Genomic DNA, 12,370 nt, shown 5'->3' with positions numbered 1-12,370 from the left:
TTTTGCCTACAAGATTTGTTATACAAACACTCGTTTTCAGCTTTATCTGGTATTTGGGGTTTTTGCTGAAACCGTTACTGTACTTCGGATACCACCTTGTTGAGGCAATTAACAATTATACCTCCTCCTCTGAGAGATTTTATATGGAGGAAATACAGAATAATACCTTTGCAACTTTGTTCTATGATGTCTGTGCCTTTGTTACAACAACGTCTTTGTATCTTGAACATCCTTGGGTGGTTAAGGTGCACTTATTGTTAGTTTTTGGGCAGGTTGTTTCGGTTTTGACTAAGCAACTTAAGAATATCACCCAGAAATCTGCCCCGAGGCTTGATAGTTACGAGTGGCAGGGCATGTGGGATAGCATGGGCAAATACCTAGGGCAGTGGGCACCCCCAGTGTTTTGGAGTTTCACCCCCGAACAAGTGCAGAATCCTAAAAAACTAGTAGAATATTTGGAGAAAGTATGTTGTTACACTGGGAACTCCAGAGAGACACAGATAACTGCAACATGCTGGGGTCTGGCCCATGCATACCGAGCCCTGCTCAACAGCATTCAGTGCCCCCAGGGGGAAGAGAATGTCTCTGGATTGAAATGCAAAGTGACTGGCACTGTAGACAATCCAGCCTGGACGACAGGCACTGCAGCCACTCAAACCCCCACAACAAGTGCCGGAGCTAGTTCAGAAAATAAACCCGTACCAGTATCAGTTGCCCCCATACACAAGACAAAATATTGGAAGCGGACATCAACTCGTTTAGAACGGGATGATGAAGAACCAGGGCCATCGCGGGGAGAGGAGGGAGAAGTAATAAATTAAATAGAGACCACCCGATCCCTGTCCTTAAGCGAGTTGCGAGATATGCGAAAAGATTATAGCCGTCGTTCAGGTGAGCACATTGTCACCTGGCTGCTCCGATGCTGGGATAATGGGGCCAGTAGCCTGGAACTAGAGGGAAAAGAAGCCAAACAATTGGGATCCCTTTCTGGGGAAGGGGGCGTTGACAAAGCAATAGGAAAAAAGCCACAAGCCCTCAGCCTCTGGAGGCGACTCCTGTCTGGAGTGAAGGAAAGGTATCCCTTTAAAGAAGATGTTACATATCGCCCAGGAAAATGGACAACTATGGAGAAAGGCATCCAGTATCTAAGGGAATTAGCTGTGTTTGAGGTGATTTATGGTGACCTGGACGATCAACGGTCATCCAAAGATCCAGATGAAGCCGAGTGCACACGACCCATGTGGCGGAAGTTTGTACGGCGCGCACCATCTTCGCATGCAAACTCATTGGCAGTGATGTCCTGGAAAGATGACGAGACACCAACAGTGGCAGAGGTGATAGATAGACTCCGAGATTACGACACAAATATCTCTTCCTCGCTTGTCTCTGCTGTGGAGAAACTATCCCAAGAGGTCCAGCAACTCAAAGAAGATCTGTCCTACTCCCCACCTCGACAGAGCAGTGTCTCAGCTGTTAGGAATAAGCGTCCTTTGGCTCAAAGAAGGGGATACACACCACGGGCCACCCTATGGTTCTACCTGCGTGACCACGGAGAGGACATGATGAGGTGGGATGGCAAGCCTACCTCGACCCTACAGGCACGAGTGCATGAACTGCAAGGAAGAACAGTCACTCAGGGGGGCTCTTCCAGGAAAGCTGCTGCTCCAATTTCCAGTGAACAAGTCCCCAGACAGAGGAGTAGAAGCGCAGATTTTATTTCTAAGTGTAATAGAGGGACTCCTGATTCACATTTGCAGGAAGTGAGTTGTGACTGCCATGATCAGGACTAGAGGGGCCCTGCCTCCAGCCGGGTGGAGGAAAGGGATAACCGGGCTTACTGGACTGTGTGGATCCGATGGCCTGGCACGTCCGACCCACAGGAGTATAAAGCTTTAGTGGACACCGGCGCACAGTGCACCTTAATGCCATCGAACTATATAGGGGCAGAACCCATCAGCATTGCTGGAGTGACAGGGGGATCCCAAGAGCTAACTGTATTGGAGGCCGAAGTGAGCCTAACTGGCAATGAGTGGCAGAAGCACCCCATTGTGACTGGCCCAGAGGCTCCGTGCATCCTTGGCATAGACTACCTCAGGAAAGGGTATTTCAAGGACCCAAAAGGTTACAAGTGGGCTTTTGGTGTAGCTGCCTTGGAGACGGAGGAAACTGAACAGCTGTCTACCTTGCCTGGTCTCTCAAAGGACCCTTCTGTGGTGGGGTTGCTGAAGGTCAAAGAACAACAGGTGCCAATCGCCACCACAACAGTGCACCGGCGGCAATATCGCACTAACAGAGACTCTCTGATCCCCATCCATAAACTCATTCACCAACTGAGGAGCCAAGGAGTCATCAGTAAGACCCACTCACCCTTTAACAGTCCCATATGGCCAGTCCGGAAGTCTAATGGAGAGTGGAGACTAACAGTAGACTATCGTGGCCTGAATGAAGTCACTCCACCGTTGAGTGCTGCTGTGCCAGACATGCTAGAACTTCAATACGAACTGGAGTCAAAGGCGGCCAAGTGGTATGCCACAACTGATATTGCTAATGCATTCTTCTCAATCCCTCTGGCAGCAGAGTGCAGGCCACAGTTTGCTTTCACATGGAGGGGCGTCCAGTATACCTGGAATCGACTGCCCCAGGGGTGGAAACACAGTCCTACCATTTGCCATGGACTGATTCAGACTGTACTGGAACAGGGAGAAGCTCCAGAACACCTTCAGTACATTGATGACATCATTGTGTGGGGCAGCACAGCGGAAGAAGTTTTTGAGAAAGGAGAGAAAATAGTCCAAATCCTTCTGAAAGCTGGTTTTGCCATAAAACAAAGTAAGGTGAAGGGACCTGCACGAGAAATCCAGTTCTTAGGAATCAAATGGCAAGATGGTCGTCGTCATATTCCAATGGATGTGATCAACAAAATAGCAGCCATGTCTCCACCAACTAGCAAAAAGGAAACACAAGCTTTCTTGGGCGTTGTGGGTTTTTGGAGAATGCATATTCCAAATTACAGTCTGATTGTAAGCCCTCTCTATCAAGTGATCCAGAAAAAGAATGATTTCAAATGGGGCCCTGAGCAACGACAAGCCTTTGAACAGATTAAACGAGAAATAGTCCATGCAGTAGCTCTTGGGCCAGTCCGGGCAGGACAAGATGTAAAAAGTGTGCTCTACACCGCAGCTGGGGAGAATGGCCCTACCTGGAGCCTCTGGCAGAAAGCACCAGGGGAGACCCGGGGTCGACCCCTAGGGTTTTGGAGTCGGGGATACAGAGGGTCTGAAGCCCGCTATACTCCAACTGAAAAAGAGATATTGGCAGCATATGAAGGGGTTCGAGCTGCTTCAGAAGTGGTTGGTACTGAAGCACAGTTGCTCCTGGAACCCCGACTGCCAGTGCTGGGCTGGATGTTCAAAGGAAACATCCCCTCTACACACCATGCAACTGATGCTACGTGGAGTAAATGGGTTGCACTGATTACCCAGCGGGCTCGAGTAGGAAACCCCAGTCGCCCAGGAATCTTGGAAGTGATTATGGACTGGCCAGAAGGCAAAGATTTTGGATTATCACCAGAGGAGGAGGTGACACGTGCTGAAGAAGCCCCACTGTATAACCAACTGCCAGAAAATGAGAAGCAATACGCCCTGTTCACTGATGGGTCCTGTCGCCTTGTGGGAAAGCACCGGAGATGGAAGGCTGCTGTATGGAGTCCTACACGACAAGTAGCAGAAACTGCTGAAGGAGAAGGTGAATCGAGCCAGTTTGCAGAGGTAAAGGCCATCCAGCTGGCCTTAGACATCGCTGAACGGGAAAAGTGGCCAGTGCTCTATCTCTATACTGACTCCTGGATGGTGGCAAATGCCCTGTGGGGCTGGCTGCAGCAATGGAAGCAAAGCAACTGGCAGCGCAGAGGCAAACCCATCTGGGCTGCCGCACTGTGGCAAGATATTGCTGCCCGGGTAGAGAACCTGGTTGTAAAGGTACGTCATGTGGATGCTCACGTCCCCAAGAGTCGGGCCACTGAAGAACATCGAAACAACCAGCAGGTAGATCAGGCTGCCAAGATTGAAGTGGCTGAGGTGGATCTGGACTGGCAGCATAAGGGTGAACTATTTCTAGCTCGGTGGGCCCATGACACCTCAGGTCATCAAGGGAGAGATGCAACATACAGGTGGGCTCGTGATCGAGGGGTGGACTTGACCATGGATATTATTGCACAGGTTATCCACGAATGTGACACATGCGCTGCAATCAAGCAAGCGAAGCGGGTAAAGCCTCTGTGGTATGGGGGACGATGGCTGAAATATAAATATGGGGACGCCTGGCAAATTGACTATATCACACTCCCACAGACCCGCCAAGGCAAGCGCCATGTGCTTACAATGGTAGAAACAACGACTGGCTGGCTGGAAACATATTCTGTCCCCCACGCCACTGCCCGGAACACTATCCTGGGTCTTGAGAAACAAGTCCTGTGGCGACATGGCACCCCAGAGAGGATTGAGTCAGGCAATGGGACTCATTTCCGAAATAGCCTCATAGACACCTGGGCCAAAGAGCATGGCATTGAGTGGGTGTATCACATCCCCTATCACGCACCAGCCTCTGGGAAAATTGAACAGTACAATGGACTGTTAAAAACTACACTGAGAGCAATGGGGAGTGGAACATTCAAGCACTGGGATACACATTTAGCAAAAGCCACGTGGTTAGTCAACACGAGGGGATCTGCCAACCGAGCTGGCCCTGCCCAGTCAGAATCCTTACGTACTGTGGAAGGGGATAGAGTCCCTGTAGTGCACACAAAAAGTATGCTGGGCAAAACAGTCTGGGTTCTTCCTGCCTCCGGCAAAGGCAAATCCATTCGTGGGATTGCTTTTGCTCGAGGACCTGGGTGCACTTGGTGGGTGATGCGGGAGGATGGAGAAATCCGATGTGTGCCTCAAGGGGATTTGATTTTGGGTGAAAACAGTCAATGAACTGCATGGCACAATGTGAACTGCTATATAATACTGTGTGTCACCTCTGTGTTGTACCAATGATATCAGAGTACGAGCCTCCCAACCCATGGAAGATCAACTATGAAACAAGCCGTGCAGCAGTGATGGAACGATGACTGACTTGGTATGCAGCGGCCCAACGCCACACACCATCTCTCCCACCCGGAAAGACTGATACAACAGATGGAGCCCAGAGTCATGGACTGGATGAACTCAATGGACATTTTTAATGGACATTGTACAGGGAAGGTCCATGAACTAAGGGAATGATGTCTGTGTATTATGTTAAAGGATGGGAAGGGGAGGGGTGGTGGTTGGTATGGTTGTATTGCATTATATGGGACCTGGGCATGGTGTAAATGGTATGGAATAAGGGGTGGAGAATGTGCTGGTTTTGGCTGAGAAGGGGTTAATTCTCCTCACTGTGGGGGTCAGCTACCTTTCCAGCTTCCCGCACTCTGCCGTGTGGCGGGGGGGACTGGGAGGGGCAGGGCCATGGTGGGGACGGCTGCCCCCGAATGGCCAATGGCAGGTTCATTCCATACCATGTGACACCATGACCAATATATTGAGGTGGGGGCAGTTGCAGCGCCAGCGCGGAGGCGGCGCGGCGTCGGGTCGGCGGGCGGCGCGCGGCTGCGGCGCGGGCAGTTTGTTCCGGCGGTTCGTTCCCCCTCTCCCCTCCCTTTCCCCCCCCCCCCCGGGGCTTTGCGCCTCTCGTTGTTCTCCTTTACATTGCATTTCTACTGTTGTTTTCTTTTAATTTTAATTATTAAACTGTTCTTATCCCAACCCACGAGCGTTACCCTCCTGATTCTCTCCCCCATCTACCGGTGGGGAGTGAGCGAGCGGCTGTGTGGGGCTGAGCTGCCGCTAAACCACGACAAATACATATCCTTAATTAAATGTAAATAGGTCTGAAATAATGATCAGATAGGAAGAGTACCTGGAATTGTATTAATGGAGTTCATTAGTTGTTCAACTTCAGAGAAGTCTATGACCCGCTCTTCAAAGTCTGGCAGTGTTGAAAGTTCTAAATCCACTTTTTTCTTTAAGAATTCTTCCAGCCTGTAATTGTAGGGGGAAAAAAAGTCTAATTGGAAGTACCATAGTGTTGGAGATACCTTTCTATGATACCTATTAATAAGAGGAAAAGAACATCAAACTCTAAAATAACAGCTACTTCCTTAAAATAATGTTTTCATAGTTGTACAAAGCCCAGCCTCCCCATGCGCCTTGCTTGGAGCTACATGGCCATACATCAGAGCAGCGCTCCAAGGTCCAAACAGCTGGATGCTGATGGGACTGAGGGACCACGCCTTGGGTGCCCTACACACTTCGCAAGCTGGCTGCGGCACACTGCGCTCCCAGTAAGCAGGTGGGTGAGGTTTCCCCAGCACTCCTCTGTGGGAAGCAAGCTATTAGATCCATGACTTCCATTATATAGAATTTATGACCCTATTACTAATTCAGGGCCTCATGGTTCTAGGTGTTGTAAATTTGAAACAAAGGGGTATCTTTTCTCTGTGTTTTCGTAAATTATGGCGGTCAATTTAAATGTATATTTTTTGCAATTGATTTAGTGTGCCTTAAGATTTCTTCCAACTTCTCCAAGATCTTTCAGGATCTGTTCTGAGCTCCCGTGGCTTGACTTTCTACTCCTCTATACTAATGCATAAATAAGCCTGTTACTAACCTATTCAGGGAGCTCAGTTTTAGGCAGATTTGTATCCAGAGCATTTCTTTCAAGATCTTTAGCAATCCTGTTTCTCAGTCACTGAAATTAGTTCCTTATGACTAAGCTGAAAACAGTTATTTATTCATGCTCTAACTCTCCCTTTGGGTTTTTAAAAATTGGCTTAAAACTAGTTTTGAGTGTTAAACTTCTTTAAACTTCTTTTTCTGCTGCAGTTTGAACCAGAAATACTAAAGATGTCCATAGCTCTAGTAGCTTAGGTGACATTTGTGTGCCTGAACAGAGTCCAGAACATGCAAGTCTCGCCAGTAAAAGGCAGAATTAGCAGGAAGGAGCATGATGCAAAATCCCAGACTGTGATGCTACCTGTCAACCATGGTTACTGCTGCCTGTAGAAAAAAAGAGAGAGAGCGTGTTAAAGATAGAAAAGATACATTTCTTGCGTTAGTCTGCATCATGCTGTTGGCTTGTCATACATGAATTGTCCCAAATGCAGCCCTTAGAGTGAGCTAGCTGGCTCTCACTCAGCTCTAAGAACAAAGCCATGCCTAACTGTCCATTCAAATGGACAGATCTTGGCTGATAAGTAAGAAAGATAAGGTGCAGTATCAGGCAGTGACCAGTGTCTACCCAATTAGACTGTAGACAGTATCCTTCCTGAAGTGTTCAAAGTGCTAACAGATCCTTCACAAACAAACCCCAACAACAGCTGGGGAAAATAGTGAAATAATCTGCTTTGGAGGGAGTCCAAGCAGTGCACATTACTGGAAGACAGATGTACCATCCCTGGAGAAACATGAGCAGCTGAGAGCTCATGACCAAGAGCTATTCACTTCTTGATGAATAATGGTTCCTAGGGGCAATTTAAAACTGTTTACAAGCTAAGGAGAAAATAAGGTTATTCCAGAGATGCAGAGGAATGGAACAGTCAGCTCATGTGAAGAACTCCACAGGTTGGAGTAACACAGCAAGCTGGTCCACTGGAGCAGACTGGAGGTTTTAGGAGATTTGTTCACTGTCTGATTCAGAAGGTACTGTGGCTGTGCTATAGAAATGCTCCCACCCACCTGAGTCACAGGACAAATTAGAGCAATTGCTCATCAGCAGTGAAAATTCTCATTTTTTTCCAATTATTTTTCTACCTGCTAAAGAAAAAGAACTTCTTGACACCTCCTCAAAAGTGGCATTCATCCATCACTTTGCAAGAGTTCCTGATGTATTTAGTTTGGAGCCTCCTGTTCAGCTGAACTTTCCAACAAAATGAGCAAGAAAAAGAAACATCTTCCAAAGTGGTTGCATCAGCCTGCCTTCTGTGAGCCCAGAATAGAGCAAGAGAGCTGAGCCCGCATGAAGCAATGAACACTAAGTGCTTCCAGAGTTTCCCGAGATAAGCTTTCTAGAGACATATCCTTTCTCTGAACCCCAGTGAGACTCATAAATCCTTGAGCATCCAAGTTACAAACTTCTGCTGCTGCTTCTGCATTTTGGCCCCATGGAGTCAATGCCACCATGCCAAGCACCTGGAGCAGTGACAGCACCATGGGTCGAGCACCCCAAATGCTCTCTAGAAATAAAGCCACTGACTTCCTAGATGGGGACTACCTGAAAGCAGCAAAGAGCATTTAGAATGGGCCTTGCCAATTAAAGCTCTTTACCTTCATAAAATTGGCTTTCTCATTTTCCAGGTAAAGTGCCTGGGTTGCGTCTGTCAGCTCCTTGCAGGTGTCGAGATGCTCCCCACAACTGACCAGCTGCCCATATAAAGCTTCAAGCTTCTGCCTCTTCTCTTCTCCCAGTGCTTCCAACTGTTCTTCATACTTCTGAGCAAGCACTTGCACTGCATCATTGTAATGCACCTCGAAGTTCTGCTCCTGCCTCCCAAAGTTTTCCTGCAAGGCATTTAGGGGTTTGTTCCTTGGCATCAGTCCTGATCCATAGTTCAGCAACAGAAAATTCTTACTCAGGTCTGCCTAAAATTCTCCCTGCCAGGGAGGCAATGCCAGTACACAGAAGCTGTAATTTGACTAATTTGCATTTTTTAGGGGTTCATTCTAATTGTTCATCCCCACTGAGGCACAAGAGAGTCTTGGATATGGTTCCAGGCATATTAAGGGCATCAGAAATTATAATAAAAACAATTATGCAAGTCAACTGTCTCCAACCTAAGCCCAGGGAGCACAGCTAGGGATATATCCTAGCCATAATCTCACAAGTGTTTCCACCAACACAGTCAAGCACGTCCTTCCATGACAGAAACCATGGCAACCCAGTGGGATCCATGGATTCGCACTGGGGGAGCTGAGCAGCTAATGCTGGTATCCTCACTCATTGCTGGAGAAAGCATTAGGAAGGAAGACTTAAGGAGCAGGCAAGGCTTTATTGCCAGCAGCTGCCCACTGCTAAGGCACCAATGTCCTGTGCCATGTGCAGCAGAGAAAAGACAGTAGGTGCCTTGAGTTACTGCTTCAGTTTGACTTAGTGCCAGATGGGCCCCTTCTCCTGGGGCCAAGTTGACATCAGGTGAGCAGGAGCACAACCCTTAAAGTGCTGTAGCTTGATGCAGCTGGTCCAAGGGTTTGCCTGTGTCTGGCGCTTCCGTGAATGAAACAGAGTGAACACAAGGGGTACACCCTGGATGGACTAGCTAGGTCACAGGTCTCTAGCCATTTAAAACTAAGATAACTGGCGGGGCGGGGGGGCACTTTATTTCTGAATGCAAGTGTGTGTGCAAATGCTTAATGTGGTTTTACTAACCCACTTTAAAAATCCATTACAATTAATTTTCCTGAGTACCTCAGTCTAGACAAACCCCAACATAACTCTGTGCTCTGTTATCACAATTACTCACCTCATTAACAACTGAACACTATGACTGTCAAAACTGTTCTAACCCTAGTATGACAAAATTAGCCCAACAAAAATGCCTTACCTCTACAGTGATGAAGATCTCTTCCAAGTGACTGGCGAAGTTTTCCATCTGAGCGATCTGCTCTTCCAACTTGCACATATTTTTATGAAGCTCCTCCTACCAAAACACCCAGTGTGATTCTTAGTATATCTGAACACTGTTTTTGAGGCACCCCAGTACTTGTATTACTCTTACCTTTTCGCTTTCCACAGCACTGGGGAGCTGAGACACCTCATGATCCTTGTGCTCACCAAACAGTTTGTCAAAAGCTCGGATTGGCATCTTGCAGGTAGAGCAAAAAACATCTGCTGCTTCCTCTTCCTCACTGACAACCTGACTGCTCCACTTATCTGACATGCTGCCACTGCTAAGCCCCTCTCTGGACCATGTGTGGCTCTCAGCCTCATCCTCTGCTCTGGCTTTGCTCTGATCATCATCTTGAGAAGTCTCGCCAGGAAGTCCCTGTTGTTTTGTGCTTTGATTATGGTCTTTCACTGGAGAGCTACTTTTTGATGCATTATATATGGAGCCTTGTGATCCTGTTTTTTCTGTGAGGGCAGGCGGCCATCTGCTCTCCACCATCTCCAGATGTCCTCCAAGAAGCTCAAGCTCTTTTTCTCTATCCTCATCAAGTCCATACATCTTAGCCAACTCTGCAACCTCCTTTTCCAAGTCATATCCAGCTTCTTGTGAGCGCTGACATTTTTTGCTACTCAATGCAGATTCCCTTCTGGTATCCCCCAGAGATCTGTCTCCTTGACCAGATGGCTCTTCAGGAAAGATATCAAACCTCTCCTTTGATCCATAAAGATCCATGTGATAAAATATCAAGCCTTCAGTCTCATTCTCACTAGATTCTGGGACTGGTTGGGAAGCTGAATGACTGGGTGACTGGTCATTAGTTTCATACTTTCTTGTGCTGCCAGATCTGGATGACATTGGTATCCTCAGTGAGGATTTTGGGATGTTGAGTCTCAAAGCTGTAAAAGATAAGATCCTTAGCTACATACCGAGATATCAAGCATGAGTTTTTCTTGCTTAAAAATATATAGAGTGAATAGGTTTGGCTGAGGACTGCTCAGGGCCTGGAGGTAGGCTTGGGAAAGACCAAAGCTGGTAGCTTCACTTCCTAAATGAATCTTCTGAAGTGAAGCCACAGGAAGCTTGGGTTTTTTTCTCACCTCCATGCAAAGCACAGCAGAGAGCATTTCTGGTGTGCAACCTATGTTTTCTGAGTGGCTCATCTGTGACCCTGATGTCTGATTTCCAAACAGTTCTGTCCTCAGCTCAATGCTGTGACTGTGCTTCAGGCTCAGTTGATGCTGTTCTGTGCAATTGGAGATTGCCTGAAGTCTGCTCATCCTTTAGCTGCTGTCAAGCGCTCTTCTGAACTGTCAGTCAGGCATACTGTAGGATGCCCTCTCTTGTCACCACTGATGCCATATAACACACTAATAAATACCCTGAAAAATCCTGTTCTGGATTTCTCAAGTTACTATTCTTGATACTGAAACTTGAGGTTTCTTTTAACATTATTCTCAGTCCAGGTCTCAGGTCCTTTGTATAAAACAGGGAAAAAAACCTGCCTTTTGGGGGTTCTTACATGCTGTGAAAATATATGTTTTAACAAAAACAAAGCTCAGAAAAAAGATCAGTGATGATCCTCGTGATAAAGCATACAGTAAGTAGGAAGCAGGGCAGGTCATTGACCCCTGAATTGAGAGAAGTCTCCTCTGACCTGGAGCTCACACACATCCATTCTGTGCGATGTGGAAGGTGTGAAAAGAGCATGTGGATGTGAAACACAAAGCTATATGATAAAGCAGATGCATGTGGGACAACATTAAAGGTGCAAGGGCAATCTTAACCCTGAATCCCTAAGTCCACTCTTTCTAACCAGCCCATATTAACAACAGCTCATGAAATAACACTAGTACAGAGAGACCACATGGTGCTCTGTCAGAGCTGCAATGTCCCTGCAGCCCTCCTCTGTTCACCGGCACTAACAAAATCACAGCTACAAAGCTATTTGAGACAATTTTCTCAGCAGTTTACTACTACAGTCAAAAGAGTTCATAGAGAGATTTCATCTGAATATTAATGAAAATATAGTTACATCTAATCCTAGTTCAGTGAAGCATATGAAAGCTTTAAAACCACTTTCTTGCAGAAAAAAGCCAAAAGGTCAGTCAGACATCAAAGTTATCAGAGCTTCTGCAGAAGCTTTCACATAAGCTTTGCTTTCAAACTACTTTTTATTGTTTTCATAGTTTCAAGTACTTGCTATCACTTCAAATTTATTTCGTCAATATTTCACTAATATTCCTGAGGATTACTTAGCTAACAAAGTCAACACATTCAGTGACTTATTAGAAAGCAGCTTCTTGAACCAGTGAAAAATGCTAAGAAACTTCCAAATCTCCAGTTTTAAATCAATGACTGAAAACAGCCCAGATCTGCAAGAAACACACACAGAAGTTCACCGTTAGTCTTCTGGCACTGCAGACATGGGAGTGGATTCTACAGCTAGCAGTATCTTACTACAGACAAAAACACGGAAGTTAGGCAGAAATACTAGTTATGCTAAAGGTGATAAAATAAATAATAAATCATGCAAATTTTAACATAATAAACAGAGAAAAGGTCTTGACACATACCAGAAATTGTTGTCTGGCTCCTACAAAGACTTTTCCCCCCATAATTATAAAATAAGGCTTGCTTTAGAAGCTACTACTAACTAGAAAAGTGAATAAACAAGTATTTTTCCTA

The 12,370-nt window shown here is 46.5% G+C and overlaps 1 protein-coding gene across 1 annotated transcript in view; it reads right to left on the bottom strand.

Annotated features, from left to right (window-relative positions):
- FSD2 (fibronectin type III and SPRY domain containing 2) overlaps positions 1 to 12,370 on the bottom strand; it is a 51,958-nt gene that overhangs the window by 12,950 nt on the left and 26,638 nt on the right. The window contains exons 2-6 of the mRNA XM_064456314.1: positions 9,797 to 10,581; positions 9,623 to 9,718; positions 8,349 to 8,582; positions 7,060 to 7,082; positions 5,944 to 6,065 (exon numbers count right to left, since the gene is read on the bottom strand). Of these exons, the coding sequence (XP_064312384.1) occupies positions 5,944 to 6,065; positions 7,060 to 7,082; positions 8,349 to 8,582; positions 9,623 to 9,718; positions 9,797 to 10,540 (1,219 nt within the window). The 5' untranslated portion in view covers positions 10,541 to 10,581. The remainder of the gene's footprint in view (positions 1 to 5,943; positions 6,066 to 7,059; positions 7,083 to 8,348; positions 8,583 to 9,622; positions 9,719 to 9,796; positions 10,582 to 12,370) is intronic.

The sequence above is a fragment of the Phalacrocorax carbo genome, chromosome 7 (assembly GCF_963921805.1).
Source record: "Phalacrocorax carbo chromosome 7, bPhaCar2.1, whole genome shotgun sequence".
In the NCBI taxonomy this organism is placed as follows: Eukaryota; Metazoa; Chordata; class Aves; order Suliformes; family Phalacrocoracidae; genus Phalacrocorax; species Phalacrocorax carbo.
Note: the sequence above shows the minus strand (reverse complement) of the source record. Positions and strands in the feature narration are given on the sequence as shown.